Here is a 14,879-nt window from a genome sequence, read left to right as displayed (position 1 = left end):
TGAGAGAGCTCAGACCCAGCAACCAATCAGCGGCCGCCCGAGGGTTGCCATGACCACGCCGCCTGTTAGGACCGCGCCCTCTCCTGCCCAGCAGCCAATCGGCGGCCGCCCAGACGTTGCCCCGGCCACGCCGCGTGTTAGGACAGCATACACACACAGGGGAGACCTGCCTGCAGCCCCAGACCCAGGGCTCGCAACCGTCCTGGCAGCCGCCGCCGGACACCGGCCTCTTCCCGGTTTCCTGAGCTCCCAACATGAACCGCAAGAAGCTGCAGAAGCTGACGGACTCCTTAACTAAAAATTGCAAGCATTGTAAGTAAGAATCAAGGGCTGGGCGGGCAGAGACTCCCGGGTCAGGCCCTATCCTGCGGGTGCTAGAGTCTGGTCTGCAGAGTCCCTCCACGCCTGACCCTAAAGAGAAGTCTGGAAGGGAACACTAGCATCAGCTACTTTGGGTGGACACCCACAGAGCCCAGGATCTTAGGGAGCGTTTCCAGGTGTCGAGGCACCAAATTCTACACTCATGCATGCACGTGCTTGCTTCTCAAACCTTCTCTTAACTTCCCCTTACCTTATAAGAAATGTGATTTAATTACCCTGAAGACGTATGTGGCCCTAGCCTCAGATTTAGGTGGAAAACAAGCACTAAAAACCCACTGGAATCAAGAGAAGTAGCACAACAAAAAGCTCTTCTTAGAGCAAACCAACTGGCAAGGTCCAAGTTCTGGACATTACTAAGCGAACCTTATGGGAAAGTGGTTATCAATGGTTGAACATCCTTAGGAAAGGTGGGTTAAAGCGGTACAGAAACCTGTATCTCAGGGCAAGGAAATGTGCCTGGAAACCAAGGAGCTCAAAAAAGCTAATCACACAATACAGTATCTGTTCCCATCTCTGGGGCCCCACTTTCCTGCAAAGTGAAGGAGACTTGGCAGGTGACAAGATGAACACCTATGAAAGATATTAATGTTAATAACCTCCCTACTCCCATCTCACACATATTCTGAAAAGTGGTCCTAGAATTTCACAGGTAACCTTATAATTGTATTCAGACTCAAAAACAGAACTGTGCTTGGGCAAGGAAGCTATGGATCTGGTATAAATATTTGATGATCCAGCTTATAAGTTATGTGCTTATTACAAAACTACTGGCCTCTTAAAAAGTACAAGAAACCATAATCCCAAGACTATTCCCATGGTGCAAAGAAAGAAGAGCAAACATGTTTTGATGTAGTTTTAAAGATTATGGAATCTAGTGCCTTCTAATCAGAGTTAGTATCTTATATAATGAGAGGTAGGAAAGTCTGTCAGGATGGTGCTGCAAATAAAAGTTATGGTATGTATAAGCATCTTAAACTCTGAAAATGAAAGTTGTCCTATAATCTATTATTATGGTTACTATAATCTGAGAGTTTTGTCCTATTGTTTTTCTTAAAATACTTTCATTTGTTGGAAAAGACCAGATTTTCTTAAAACATCTAGTCACATATTGAATGAACAATGCAATAACTACTATACACGGCAAACACTGAATCTGATTTAGTTCCTTTTCCAGTGTGTTTGCAAATGTATTGCAGACATTCTGTGAATATATTAAAAGATAAGTGAAAACGGGACAAGAAAACCAGTCAACAGTTTTGATTTTTGTCCTTCACATAAAATTTTTAAAGTAAGTCTTAAGAAACTTGATGATTAAATTCTGTAGAAACAGTGAGAATCCCGGGCCAGGCAACTAATCATAGACGTTGTAATAATTTTGAAACTTTACACAGAAGACCTTTCTTCTAAAGTCAGATTTCCTTTTAGTTGCCAGGTGATGTTCCCAGCAGGATGAAGTGAGTAGATTTTGCAGAATCAGAGAAGAAAGTATCTTAAGTGGTGGTCTAGTTAATCCACCACCTGGCAGATCTGATCTGCAGAGCAGACTTACACCAATCTGAAAAGATGAAAAATCCCTTCTCCGATGTCCCTAATTTCATTTAGTATTGTATTCTTGAATTTAAGAAACATTTCAGCAAGAGAATTTTTCCTGTGGAAAAATTACTCAGCTTTGATACTTTGGGTAATAAGCTAATATTCTTTCATTTTTATTCAGCTGAGATGGGAAAATGGCTAATCAACACCCCCTCAGCTAGCATTTCATATACAGGAACAGATCGCATCATCTTTCATGCAAGTCTCTCTTCTCTAACCATTAACATCACTTTTTATTTTTAGAGTTTTTACTGTGGTTAAACACACACAATGTATTACACAAATTGTGTATTACACAAATACACAAAATGTATCACTTTAATTATTTGAAGTGCACAGTTCAGTGGCATTAAGTACATTCGTATTGTTGGGCAGCCATGCCCCTCATCATCTCCAGAACTTTCCCATCTTCCCAAACTGAGTCCCCATGAGACTATTGGTCCCTTCCTTCTCCCCTGGCCCCTGGCACCCACCACCTACTTTTTTGTCTCTGTGAATTTGACTACTCTGGGTACATCATAGAAGTACAATCATAAAATATTTGTTATCTTTGTTGGCTTGTTTCACTCTAGCATGTTGTATTCAAGAGTTATGATATGGTAACATGATTCACAACTTCCCTCCTTTTTGAAGCTGAATCATAGTCCATTGTATGGATGGACACCCATCTACTCATCCTTCCCTGGACACCTGGGTTACGTCCACCTTTTGACTGTTGTGAATACTCCTGGTATGAACACTGGTACACAGGTATCAGAGTCCATGCTTTCAATCCTTTGGGGAAAATACCCAGAAGTGAAATCACTGGATTGTGTAGTATTTCCATGTTTAAGTTTTTTGAGGAAGTGACATACTATTCATACCATTTTCTGTGGCAACTAACAGCTCTTTTAAAAATTATAATCACTGTATCATTGTCTACTATTTATCAATCTATTTACTAAATCATTTATTTTCTGAAGTTTTCAATGTTCCTCTTAAATTGTGGTGCCCCAAACCAGAAATCACCTTCAAACCTGTCCTGGCCTAAAAGACGAGATGGGATTTACCCGCTTCTCTGTGCTGTTTCCTTGTACATGGACACATCTTCCTTGTTTTTAAAAATGCTCAACCACAATTTTGTCATGTTTTGAAATAACATCTTCCCCATCTTCCACCTGTAGTTCATATTTAAACTCCTTTTTATGTTCTTAACGCCAGACACTAATCCTTCCAGCTAGGCACCTCAGATGGTGCTTGGGACACAATCAGCTCTGTGTTTACTGGGCCACCCTTTCCACAGTCATGCACACTGCAAGCAGGCACGTGTGTGCACACGCTTTAGACAAAAGTGTTCTTCCTCCAAGGTGCTGCTCTGTGGTTGCCTGTTCATTTTCACATCACCCACAGCCCACACTTCCTGTGTGCTAGCATATGCTTAAATCCTTTATTGGAAAATAGGTGATTCTGATTTCCAAAATCTGACTCATGGCTTCACAAAAGCTAATGTGAGATGCAAGTTGGTGCCTAGTGTGGGGGAGATTGGTATCTATCTCCAGGGGAACGCTACACTGTAAATCTCATGAATGCCTGTAATCAAAATGCTGCAGAGGGCTTCCCTGGTGGTCCAGTGGTTAAGAATCTGCCTGCCAATGCAGGGCACACAGGTTTGATCCCTAGTCTGGGAGGATCCCATAGCCATGGAGCAACTTAGCCTGTGCGCCGCAACGATTGAGCCTGTGCTCTAGAGACGGGGAGCTACAACTACCCAAGCCCTTGTGCCCTAGAGCCTATTCTCTGCAAGAGGAGAAGCCACCGCAGTGAGAAGCCCATGCACTGCGACTGGAGAGTAGCCCCTGCTCGCCACAACTAGAGAAAGCCTGCACATGGCAGTGAAGATCCAGCGCAGCCAAAAATGAACAAATAAAGAAAATTATTTTTTTTTAATGATGGGGAAAATTACCATTCTTCACATCACCATGCTCACCTCTGCTGCCTTGTTCAGGTTATAATCAGACCCCACAGTTGCCTTTCAGGTGACCTGGCTGATATTATCTTTTTTTTTTTTTTTCCCAAATATGACAGCCTTAGTGCATGGGAGGGATGGCTGTTGTTTCTGCTGTGGCGAGACTCTGGGGTGGTGGGGTCCTCTGTTAACCTGGGGGTCATGAGTCTCAAAGCAGGGTCGTCTCCTGTCGACAGCTGGCTGTGGACGGCTCCAGTGTTGTTTGTTTGCAGACTCATTCATGCAGAGTTGAAGCTGGACTTAAAAGGTTAAAATGCCTTTTGTTATGTCTTAATTTTATTCTTTCCCAGTTAGTAAATTTGAAGTGAAATGCCTTATCAACCTCTTCTATAACCTGGTGGGAGAAGTGACCGAGCGGCAGGGCGTAATCATTGGGCTGGACCGCAACGCCTTTCGGAACATCCTGCATATGACGTTTGGGATGACAGACGACATGATCATGGACAGGGGTGAGCAGATGCCAGCATCCTGATGGGCCAGATCCAGCCGCAACTGAGGGAAACAGTTTGAAGTTCAGGCAAACCCTGGGACAGACGCTTCATGTTCTGTGATCCCAATTCCACTTGAACATAAAATTTTAATTTTCATATTTGTAGGGAAGAAGATAGCGACCACTCTTTTCGTGTATTTAAGAAGAGGACAAAGTCAGCCTGAGTAACTAGGTTTCCTTTACCTTATATCAGAAAACCCCAAACATTTCTATTTCTACTTGGTAAATAGAATAGTTTTAAAATAGTTTCAAAAGGACATTTAAATGTCCTTATACCATTGAGAGTATTTCAGTAAAAATTAAGATATAGCCTATCATGTAGTAGCATTACTTTCATTGAGTAACAAAAATACAAAATTATATATTTCATGTTAACATACCAACATGTAATATACCAACTTGTTTATATGTTAATTGTTGATTCATGTCTTTAGATATTCAGTGTGCCTATTCTCACAAAGTATAAAGGGAGAATGTAAAAGCTTAGGTGAAAGAGTTTTCCAGTGTTATGACGTCTCAGTTTTCCATTTTGTCAAATGAGAATGTGGGACCACATGGTCCTGAAGTTTTGCTTAAACATGAAGAGTGAGCAGTGTGGCACAGGCCTTCACTGAGAATACAAGCTCAGCACAAGCGTTATGTTGTATGTCTCTCTCTTTTTTTAGTTTTCCGAGGGTTTGATAAAGACAACGATGGTTGCATAAGTGTAATAGAGTGGGTGTATGGATTATCAGTGTTTCTCCGAGGAACTTTGGAAGAAAAAATGAAATGTAAGATTTCATGCCATCCTACTGGTTTGTACTTTATGATAAGCAGGTGCAAAGAATGTGCATCAGTGTGGTGGGTTTCTCTGTTGTTTGCTTGATTTGAACTCCCACTGACCTCATGTAGGGAGCAAGTTCAACTCAATAATAAGAGCGGGGAAAAGTAGTAAACAGACAAGTCAGGACACTCTAAGGAGGAATCATGCCAAGCAAGACCCCACAGGCATGTAGCGCACACGCTAACCATACATGCATGCCTTTAGGCATGAAAGTATTTTACACATTTTGTTACTTGAATTATAATCATAAGAGTCAAAAACATTGATTCAAGTTTCTGATTCTTAGTTAATTCCTAATTCACCCCCAGTGAACTCTGTTTAAGAGGCACATTTCAATCAGTTTTCCAAGGTTTTCAAGATGAAATTGTCAACTTGTTGTTCCTTGGCCTGCTCTTCATAGGTAAGTGTAAGAAACCTTTCTAGGACTGTTGAGTATATTCAGTAAGTGGACGTTAAGCATCTATTATGGGAATTGATTGCTTTGAGTCCTGGGGCTTGATAAGAGCATCACCCTAGAGCCCTGGGCCTTGAAAACCATCAGAGCAAACTCTACCTTGCTAATGGCAGCACTTTTGTATCGGTTGTTTTTTTTAAGATTGCTTTGAAGTGTTTGACTTGAACGGGGACAGCTTCATCTCCAAGGAGGAGATGTTCCACATGCTGAAGAACAGCCTCCTGAAGCAGCCGTCTGAGGAAGACCCTGACGAAGGCATCAAAGACTTGGTGGAGATCACACTGAAGAAAATGGTGAGATGGATCATTCAGACTTTTCTGTTGAAATTCACTTCCCAGGTGGCACTAGTGGTAAAGAACCTGCCTGCCAGTGCAGGACACATTAGAGACATGGGTTCAATCCCTGGGTGGGGAAGATCCACTGGAGAAGAGAATGGCAACCCACTCCAGTATTCTTGCCTGCAGAATCCCATGGACAGAGGAGCCTGGAGGGCTATAGTCCATAGGGCTGCAAAGAGTCAAACACAATTGAGTGATTTAGCATGCACTGAAATTCACAAGCCAGAGATGGGCTAGAAATAAGAATTCAAATTACAGAAACTCTTTTCCTGGGCTTCTCTGACGGTTCAGTGGTAAAGAATCTGCCTGCCAATGCAGGAGATCCAGGTTCAATCTCTGAATCAAGAAAATCCCCTGGAGAAGGAAATGGAAACCCACTCCAGTAATCTTGCCTGGGAAATCCCATGGGCAGAGGAGCCTGGCGAGTTATAGTCCATGGGGTCACAAAGAGTCTGACGTGACTTAGCAACTAAACAAGAATCAGTTTGCTGCCTGGTGAAAGAAAGCGCCAGCTTGTTCTCTCTCACTGTGGTATTAAAGAACCTTTTCCATTCCATCACTTAGTCTTTCACTTTTCTAACATCTTTCTTTGAACCATGGACCACAGGAAGATAGTGTGTGTCTGTGATCAGTGTTTCCATGTTAACTGCCGCGTGGCGGTTGCCCCCAGGACCATGATCATGATGGGAAGCTGTCTTTCGCGGACTATGAACAGGCCGTGAGGGAGGAGACCCTTCTACTGGAAGCGTTTGGGCCATGTCTCCCTGACCCGAAGGTAACAGCATGTGTTCACAGAACAGAGACCAAAGCATCCTATAGGAGCAGCAGCCCAGGACTCCCTGGCTTGGCAAGTGATCAGATGAGTCACATTCACCCATAGAAGAGGCTTCTAAAAGAGAAAGGCGGCCGAGAAATAGGGCTGGTCCGTGTCTTTGAACTCGGGTAGTCCACTGTGACTTTTTCATTCACTAACTTGTTTGTTCCTGCAAGAAACTATTATTGAAGCGTAATGTGGGCCAGAAACCCAGATGAAAAACTCTAGGGCTGCACTCCAGATCAGGGGAAAAAAACCCGACAGAAAATGATTACATGGTAATAATTATTATTATACCAGCATTGCTAATCAGTACCATGAGCAGTGCTGGCAGCCCCCTGTGGCCTCACCTGTCCTCTGACAACCCCGTGAAGTCGGCAATTATCGTTGTCTTCATTTTATGGATGAGGAAACCTAGGCTCAGAGAGTGTAGATCACTTGCCAGGGTTCACTGATCATGGGTTACAGAGTCCCCAGACCCCAGGTGCTGGGGCTCAGAGGGCATGTGTGGCCAAGAGGGCATGTGGAGACTGCTGCAGGGAGTTGGGTGGACAGCTGGAGGGACAAGGCAGGCTTGCGGGTCCTGTGGACCCAGCGGTGAACCAGATGCACGGGAGCAGCAGGGCCCACACAGAGGGAGTGTCATGTGTGAGAGGGAAAGGGGGACAGTATTAGAAGAGCATCTGGAGTCGTGAGGCTGATGATGAGCCTGGAGGACACGGAAGGGCCCAGTGCATGGCGCTCGGAGCTTGGCCTTTGTCTTAAAGGTCATGAGGATCTGTTGAAAGGTGTTAGGCAGGTGGAGTGATGCAATACATGAATACTGCCATATTCCCACCCCGGTTTCTCATCTGTATCTCCAGCTGGGCTCGTGTCTTCCTCGACCTTGTCCCTTCCCCACCCCCAGGTCTCCCTCCAACATCTCAGCTACCACTGCAGCCTGGCTGTGCCATGATGAGCCCTCTGGGATCCCGAGGGTGCCCATCCTCCTGCAGTCCCACTGTGGTGAGCTGAGCCCCTGGTTCTGGCCTGTGAACCAGCCCTGGTTCTGGGTCTAAGCCTGTGGACAGGGGCCCATAGGAGCCAGGTCTCACCCTCCTGGCGGTCCCTGAACCAGCGCTGGGCTGGAGCAGAGTCAGTACCTGAGAATGAGCACACAGCCCATCCCAGGCCCCCACCTCATGCTCCTCATCGCTGCCATGCTCTTCGGATGTCAGGCAGACACACAGAACACTTTTTGTTAGTCTGTACTAATTTGAGCCTTCCATTTCTCAGAGCCAGAAAGAATTTGAAGCCCAAGTATTCAAAGATCCAAATGAATTCAGTGAGGTGTGAATTCCTAAATGTCATCTCAAGTGAGTAAAAAGGGAGGCTCACCCATACTGTGTGTTCTTCCTGCTTAGCCTGGACGGTGCGGGCGAATTTGGTGAATTGTATGTTTGAGGGGGAATGGGTCAGGGTTAACTCACATACATCGTCACCTTTGGTGTAAGATCAAGTAAGATAGACGCAGACACAGATTTCCTTATTAGCTGTGGTTGGGTTTGGCCCAATGGGTTATCGCTGCAGCGAGGAGTTATCACCTAGACCATCTGTTAGCACAAACTATCATAAAATATCTCCATGAATGAAATGAATAGAGAGAGCATGTAATCATGAGCTGTTTTCTTCATGATGGAAAGATGGTGGGCACCCATCTGAACATCACTGAAACTACTGAATTCCCTTTGGAGCAATCAGTAACCAAGACGTTTTCCAAAGAATGATCATTCTGGTGTTCAGTGTTGAGACACCTTCCTGCTGTGCCCTGGGTAACAGTCAGAGAGGCTGGGTCTGTTTTCATATGCTCTGTGTCGCTGTCTGAAGTGCCTAAAGGCTCAGCCTGCTGCCCAGAGGGGCCCCGGGCACCATGAGGCTGACCCATCTGTGAGTGCGCACGGGCGGGGCATGCTCCTCCCTGGGTCTGGGGTGAGGTCTGGCTGTGAGTCAGCCCAGATGCCCCCTTTCTGGTCAGATGCAAAGCCCCCTCTCTGTTCTGCCCCCAGGCTCTCCCCCTGGACCCCACTGTTAGTCCACATCACCCCACCTGGGACGCCCCTTGTGCAGCCCCTCATCCGGGGCCACATCACATGTGCCCAGTGGCCGGGTATCCCCAAAGCCGGCCTTGCCTTCCCTTGCCCCTGTTTCCAGTGGGTGCTGAGGGCATCGGACGCAGCTCGAGAAAGACGGGCCTCATTCTGCTGCTGAGCCACGTCTGCCTCCTGCGAACTCCAGGGCAGCCGCGGGACGTCAAGTGGGAACCCCTGGTCCACGTGCAGACACGTAAGGCCACACGGCCTATCAAATTCCTCTTGTTACTGCATATGCTTTATTACATTTTAGCAAAAGAATACCTAGTGTTAAAAATGAAGTGCTATAAATAAGTGAAATACCCAGTTTCATGAAATAGAAGACATTTTACTGTCCAAGTGTTTTCTTAAAGTTTTGGATTCTCATACAGATGGACTTTGATACAATTTTTCTGTCTTGAGTTGGCATATAAAAAATGCAACACAATATGCTTGTAATTTTTATTGTATTTTTTCCAATTACAAATAATAATCACTGAAAAATATTTCCGAAGTTTAAGAAATTTTAAGATGAAACTAAAACGTTAATATTCTGGCATAGACTCTCTCAGGCTTTCTTAAGGCCTCTCTGTGAGGACATGTACGTTTTTGCACAAAGTCGCCCATAAACCACTGTGTCAGGAACATTCCCTCAGGTCAGGAAATCCTTGTCCAGAGCCGTCCTGAGAGGCTCTTTCCCTGCCCTTCACAATTTGAATGTCCCCATGTTTGCTCTTAAGAATAATTCTCCAAATGAACTGTCCTCGGAGATAAATCTCCTCACAAGCTTCATCACTTCCTTACTTGGGGTGACTTTGTGAGCAAGAGTGCTGGCTTCCAGGCCTGCATCTCTGGAGATTTCCGGCATGTGTGACTACACGGTCCTGGGAAGGCCGGCAGGGCGGGCGCGTGAGGACCAACCCTGCCCTGTGCCGCGCTATTTACTTCTTTGCCAGCATGTGGCCCATAATCAACTGTGATTTTAATGGATCATGCAAAACCCTGATTTTATGCATCTGTCCCTGAACCTTTCCCTGTAGGTCAACCTCCATGTGAATAACCCTGTTTTACTACTTGACTTCCTTTAAAACTAAAAAAGCTTTTAAAACACTTGTGGTGGGACTTGAGGGTGGGGCACCCGAGGGAAGTGGCTAGAGCCTCTCCACAGCCCAGGACACGCTGGGTCCTGCGCCTCTGCCCTGTTCTTCCCTCCAGTGACGTTCTGTAGATGTCTAGATTCTCTGTGGCAGCTTGTGAATGACTTTAGCCCCGAGGGTTCACTCAACTTCATAGCAGGTCCTCGGAGCACACGAGTCCCCCTGAGGACCAGGCTCTCCTCCTACTCCACGTGGGCCCCACCGCCTCCCCACCTCCTCCTTCCAGGCTCAGTGGGGCTCAGCACTGCGTCTGCCCCGGGGTGGCCTGGTGGGGGCTGCGGGGAACACTTGTAACCTGGAGCCTTCCTCCCACTGGCTCCTTAACATGCTCCCCCCTCCACGCCCTGGGAGGCCCCTCTGGGAGGGCTGCAGAGCCCCTGAGCAGCACAGAGAGACTCTGTTTGGGAAACAAGTAACTTTTTTTTTTTTCAGCCACAGGATTTAAAAGCTACCACTGAAAACTGGTAGTCCTGCATTCTTAACCTGCAAATATCTTTGGGAACAAGATTGCACTTGTGAGAAGCCAAGCCTGCAATTGCCTGCATCATAAAATCATCCAAAACATTCATGAGTCCCACCTCGGGCTAAGCTGGCGGGGCGGGGGAGGTGGGTAACCCAGCCTAAATCAGTCCTCTGCCCGGTCCGCAGTGTAGACAAAGGCTCTGCACCCTGTGACGCCCCTGCTGTCCCCCTCTGCTGGAGTCCCTCCTCCCCTCCCCCAGCAAGAGCCCTGTTGCGGAGATGGTTCAAGGGAATTCCCATCACACAGGCTCAGAAACTGTACCAATAGCCCCTCTAGAGAAGGTTCTTCCGAGCAGCCCCTCTCAGCATCCCTGACCTCCCAGTTGTCAGGGTTCACATGCAGCTACCAGGGAAAGGAACAGATGTGCACCCCAGATCACATGTTGGTCATGATGCACTAACTGTGCAACTGCCTGGCGATAGCCAGAAAGTGCAGAAGTCACGTGTGTCCCCCTCCTGGAAGACCACCCCTCCCTCTTCAGGAGCACACGACCTCCTGAAGTGGCTCCAGTCTGGTCACCAGTGAAGAAGGAGCCGACCCTGAACACACCCTGGAACCAGAATCGGCCCCTGGATGCCAGATTTCCGGCAGAGAAAAGGGTAGCCATGGTGGGGCCAGCCCAGGAGACTCTCTCCCCATCCCAGTCCCATGGGAATACACCGCTCCAGGTCCTGTCGTTCTAAGTGTAGCTTCCTGTGGCCCAAGCCTCCCACCATATCTGCCAGGAAAACACTCCTCCCCAGGACCTGCATCTTCTTGTCTGCCTGTACCTCCTGCTGCCCTGCCTGCCCATCCAGCCCTGGGATGGACCCACCGGCCCTAGCATCTCCATGGGAGAGACAGTCCACCTGGAGGTGTCTGCAGAAACCAGGTGAGGTCCCAGCCGTCCTGCCCTCGGCCTGTGCACACCGTCTCCTGCCCCCAGCCCAGGTCTCGACGTGGACAGTCCTCAGGGTCTCAGAGCCGGGACAGAAAGCCAGGTTTGGAGTGGGCACGTCCTCCCTGCAGTCGTGTTTCGAGTGGAGCCACTGCCTCCTGGTGGGAGCGATTAGCCCAGAGCTCAGGACACGGCTGGGCCCCACCCTGCCACAAGGAGGCCGTGAGGAGAGGTCATGGGGGAATGTTGGAAGTCCTTCCCGGAGAGGGCTAGCTGAACCCTCACACAGAGGACAGAGCGGTGCCAGACACAGACCTCCACGTGGAGAAGGAGAAGCAGAGGCCACATGATCCCACAACACACACAGAAGTGACTGTGTGGCCTTACAGAGGCAGAGACCCAGCCCAAGGACCCCAGTATGGGGCGGGGGCATGGGTTTGCACCAGGCCCTCCCACCTCGGTCCAGCTCTGACTGCCTCACACAGGCCACATGGACTTGAAAGTCCGACATAAGTGAAAGGTGATTTGTGAGCTGGTGGGGACTGGAATACGCACCATCCATCAGGGCTGTGGTCACAGTGGGACAGTCACATATTCTCAGCCCATAACATTGTTATTGAATTGCTAAGGCTTGTCTGAATCTTTGGAACCCCAGGGGCTTTAGCCCACCAGGCTCCTCTCTCCATGGAATTCTCCAGGCAAGAATACTGGAGTGGGTATCCACTCCCTTCTCCAGGGGATCTTCCTGACCCAGGGAATCAAACCCACCTCTCCTGCACTGGCAGGCAGATTCTTTACCAAAGGGCCCCCAGGGAAGCCCCATAGGCTATAAACACTCTACCAAGTGTGTTTCATATAAAATGGGAAAACACCTCCACTCTCTGCCTGCTCGCATAGGGACTTTGAGAATGAGTGAGAATAGGTTTATGATGCCATTTTGTAAACTGTGAAGTGTGACAGAAATCCAAGATAAATACGGGTACACCGTCGATGTGAGGGTCTAGGACAGGCAATGTCCTCACCAGGATCTCGTAGCTGATGAATAAATAAGAACACAGTGGACTCGGATGACTTGAAGATCCAGCTGTGGGTCCTCCCCTTGACAAGTGTGGAGTGTCGTCTGAGTGGCGGAGCTGAAGTCTTGTGAGGGGTCCCCTAGAAATCCTTTAGTCATCCAGTGTATTTAGAGAAATGGAGCTCATGAAGCCAAGATAAAGCTCCAAAGAAGTGTCACTAGGATTTTCACAAATATGACACTCTTGGGGTCTGTTTTTGTGAAGTTCCCCCCTGTTAACCCACAAACACATCCTCCCCACAGACTCACAGAAACACACAGTAGTTTATTCTGTTTATGAGACACACTCGAGTCCCCTGAAACTCCATGAACGATACGAAAAGGCAAAAAGATATGACAGTGAAAGATGAGCCCCCCAGGTCGTAGATGTCCAACATGCTACTGGAAAAGGGTGGAGAAATAGCTCCAAAAGGAATGAAGAGGCTGAGCCGAAGCGGATACAATGCCCAGTTGTAGATGTGTCTGGTGGTGAAAGTACAGTCCAATGCTGTAAAGAATAATATTGCATAGGAACCTGGAACGTCAGGTCCATGAATCAAGGACACGGCCAAACAGGAGATAGCAAGAGTGAACATCAACATTTTAGTACTCAGTGAACCAAAATGGACCATAATGGGCAAATTTAATTCAGACAACCATTATATCTCACTTGTCGTGACCCTGCTAATCCCGAAGCCATTGGTGCTGTCCCGCTAATGTCTGTCTTCCCGTCAACCCCACTCGAGGCTCCAGTGCTTGTGGCACTCACTGGCTCTTGGGTGCTGAAATAGAAATCAGTAGGATACAGGGTTTGCATGGAAGCACAGGCGTCTGAAGGCTACTGAGCAAACAGGCGCTGCATCCAGGTTATGTGAGCTCCGACCAGCCCAGTCCACCCTTGGGTGTGCCTGCCATGTTCCTGAATGGGACACTGTGAATTTGACTAAGTGGAGAACAAGCTTCTTGCCTCTTTGAATTTTTAAATATGACCTTCTGCTGATTTTGACCTGTGTAAATGCAGAAGAGTGCAGCAACCTCAGGAAACCAGGGTCAGCTGACGGCCAGGAAGGGTGGATGCCTCCTTCTTGCCAAGGGCACCATCCTGTCTGGGTCTGCACACAGAGGCCCCGGTGTGCGGAGTCTGCAGAGCTCAGGCCAGGGGACTGGAACCCCAGGGAGTGCCCACCTGCAGGAGTACACGGTGGGGGGAGGGGAGGACCAGGAGGAAGGGGGAGGGCGAAGGGATGACGAGGTAGCAAGAAAGAGATGTTCTGACTACCGGCATGGTTTTAAAATCATGATTTTTTTTTTTTTTTAAGATAACAGGTAAGATGGAGAGTTAACAGCGGCACTCGCCCCTGCCCGGTCCCGACAGGTAGGAAATCCTGGCCGTACAGTCTGGCCTCCGCGAGCACAGCAGGATGTGAGCAGGCCGGGGCCTGCAGCCCAGCGCCAGGTATGCGGCCCGAGGAGGGCGCGCCCACGGCAGGTGCAGCTCGGCCAGCGCCCGCGGCCCCGGGACAGGAGCCCTGCAGGTGCGGTCGGGGCACGCCCGAGTCTGCAGAGCCACGCGGCGCCCTCAGCCTGCAGGTCCCGGAGTGCAGTGGGGCGGGGCCCAGGGGGGTGCAGGGGAGGGTCATGGACCTGGCGGCTCGGGTGACGCCGTGGGGCAGCTCTGGGAAGGGGTGTGGGCAGAGGGGGTTCCTGGGGAATCCTCTCTGCAGAGGCCTCGCCGGACACTCAGCGCGGCCCCACCCCTGCATTCTTGGCACCCACAGCCCCCCTTCCCCCGGGGCAGCCGCTCCGACCATGCGCCCTGCCTGGACCTGCTGCTGCGGGGGAGGAAGGCCGGCGGTCACGTCCCTCAGGTGCTGCCGGGGCGAGCAGTCACAGAAAGTCAGTCAAGATATTCTGGGACTCAGGCCCCCGAGGTTGTGATCCGAGACTGGGCCGCTGCAGCCCACAGAGCCTCAGGCGGTGCCGGCCTGGTTTGGGGGCGGGGGAGGGGGTGGGTGCCGCTCAGCCCCACCTCAGCCCCACCTCAGCCCCCGCAGCCCCACCCTGCCTCCCCAGGGTCAGCAGGCTTGCTTCTGGTCCAGCCCCTCTGCACGCCCTGCCGCCGGGCACCCGCAAAAGGGTGGGCTCAGCCAGGCGCCCAGGGCCCTCTGGGCCTCACACCGCATGCCGGATGTGGGCAACCCAGATGCCCACCCTCAGGGTGTGGAGACACAGGAAGGGACAGACGGGGAGAGGGGCACCTGG

The 14,879-nt window shown here is 49.1% G+C and overlaps 1 protein-coding gene across 12 annotated transcripts; it reads left to right on the top strand.

The window, feature by feature from the left end:
- Window positions 1-157: 157 nt before the first annotated feature.
- CLXN (calaxin) lies at window positions 158-14,173 on the top strand. Of its 12 annotated transcripts, XR_003590298.3 has the most exons (9): window positions 158-312; window positions 4,270-4,428; window positions 5,135-5,239; window positions 5,633-5,692; window positions 5,888-6,039; window positions 6,755-6,859; window positions 8,174-8,253; window positions 10,596-11,557; window positions 13,937-14,162. XR_003590298.3 is itself a non-coding variant. In XM_027972937.3 (8 exons), the coding sequence occupies exons 1-7, from the start codon at window positions 255-257 to the stop codon at window positions 8,231-8,233; spliced, it is 699 nt and encodes a 232-aa protein (XP_027828738.1). In that variant the 5' UTR covers window positions 158-254; the 3' UTR covers window positions 8,234-8,253; window positions 9,089-9,454. The 12 variants fall into 12 exon arrangements, 9 of the variants coding, with proteins under 9 accessions (XP_027828738.1, XP_027828739.1, XP_027828740.1 ...); XR_006060825.2 differs by having other exon boundaries at window positions 6,755-9,220; window positions 13,937-14,173; XM_027972937.3 differs by lacking the exons at window positions 10,596-11,557; window positions 13,937-14,162 and adding an exon at window positions 9,089-9,454.
- The last annotated feature ends 706 nt before the right edge of the window (window positions 14,174-14,879 follow it).

This window comes from Ovis aries, chromosome 9, assembly GCF_016772045.2.
Source record: "Ovis aries strain OAR_USU_Benz2616 breed Rambouillet chromosome 9, ARS-UI_Ramb_v3.0, whole genome shotgun sequence".
NCBI classification, from domain to species: Eukaryota; Metazoa; Chordata; class Mammalia; order Artiodactyla; family Bovidae; genus Ovis; species Ovis aries.
This window is presented reverse-complemented; position numbering and strand designations above follow the sequence as displayed.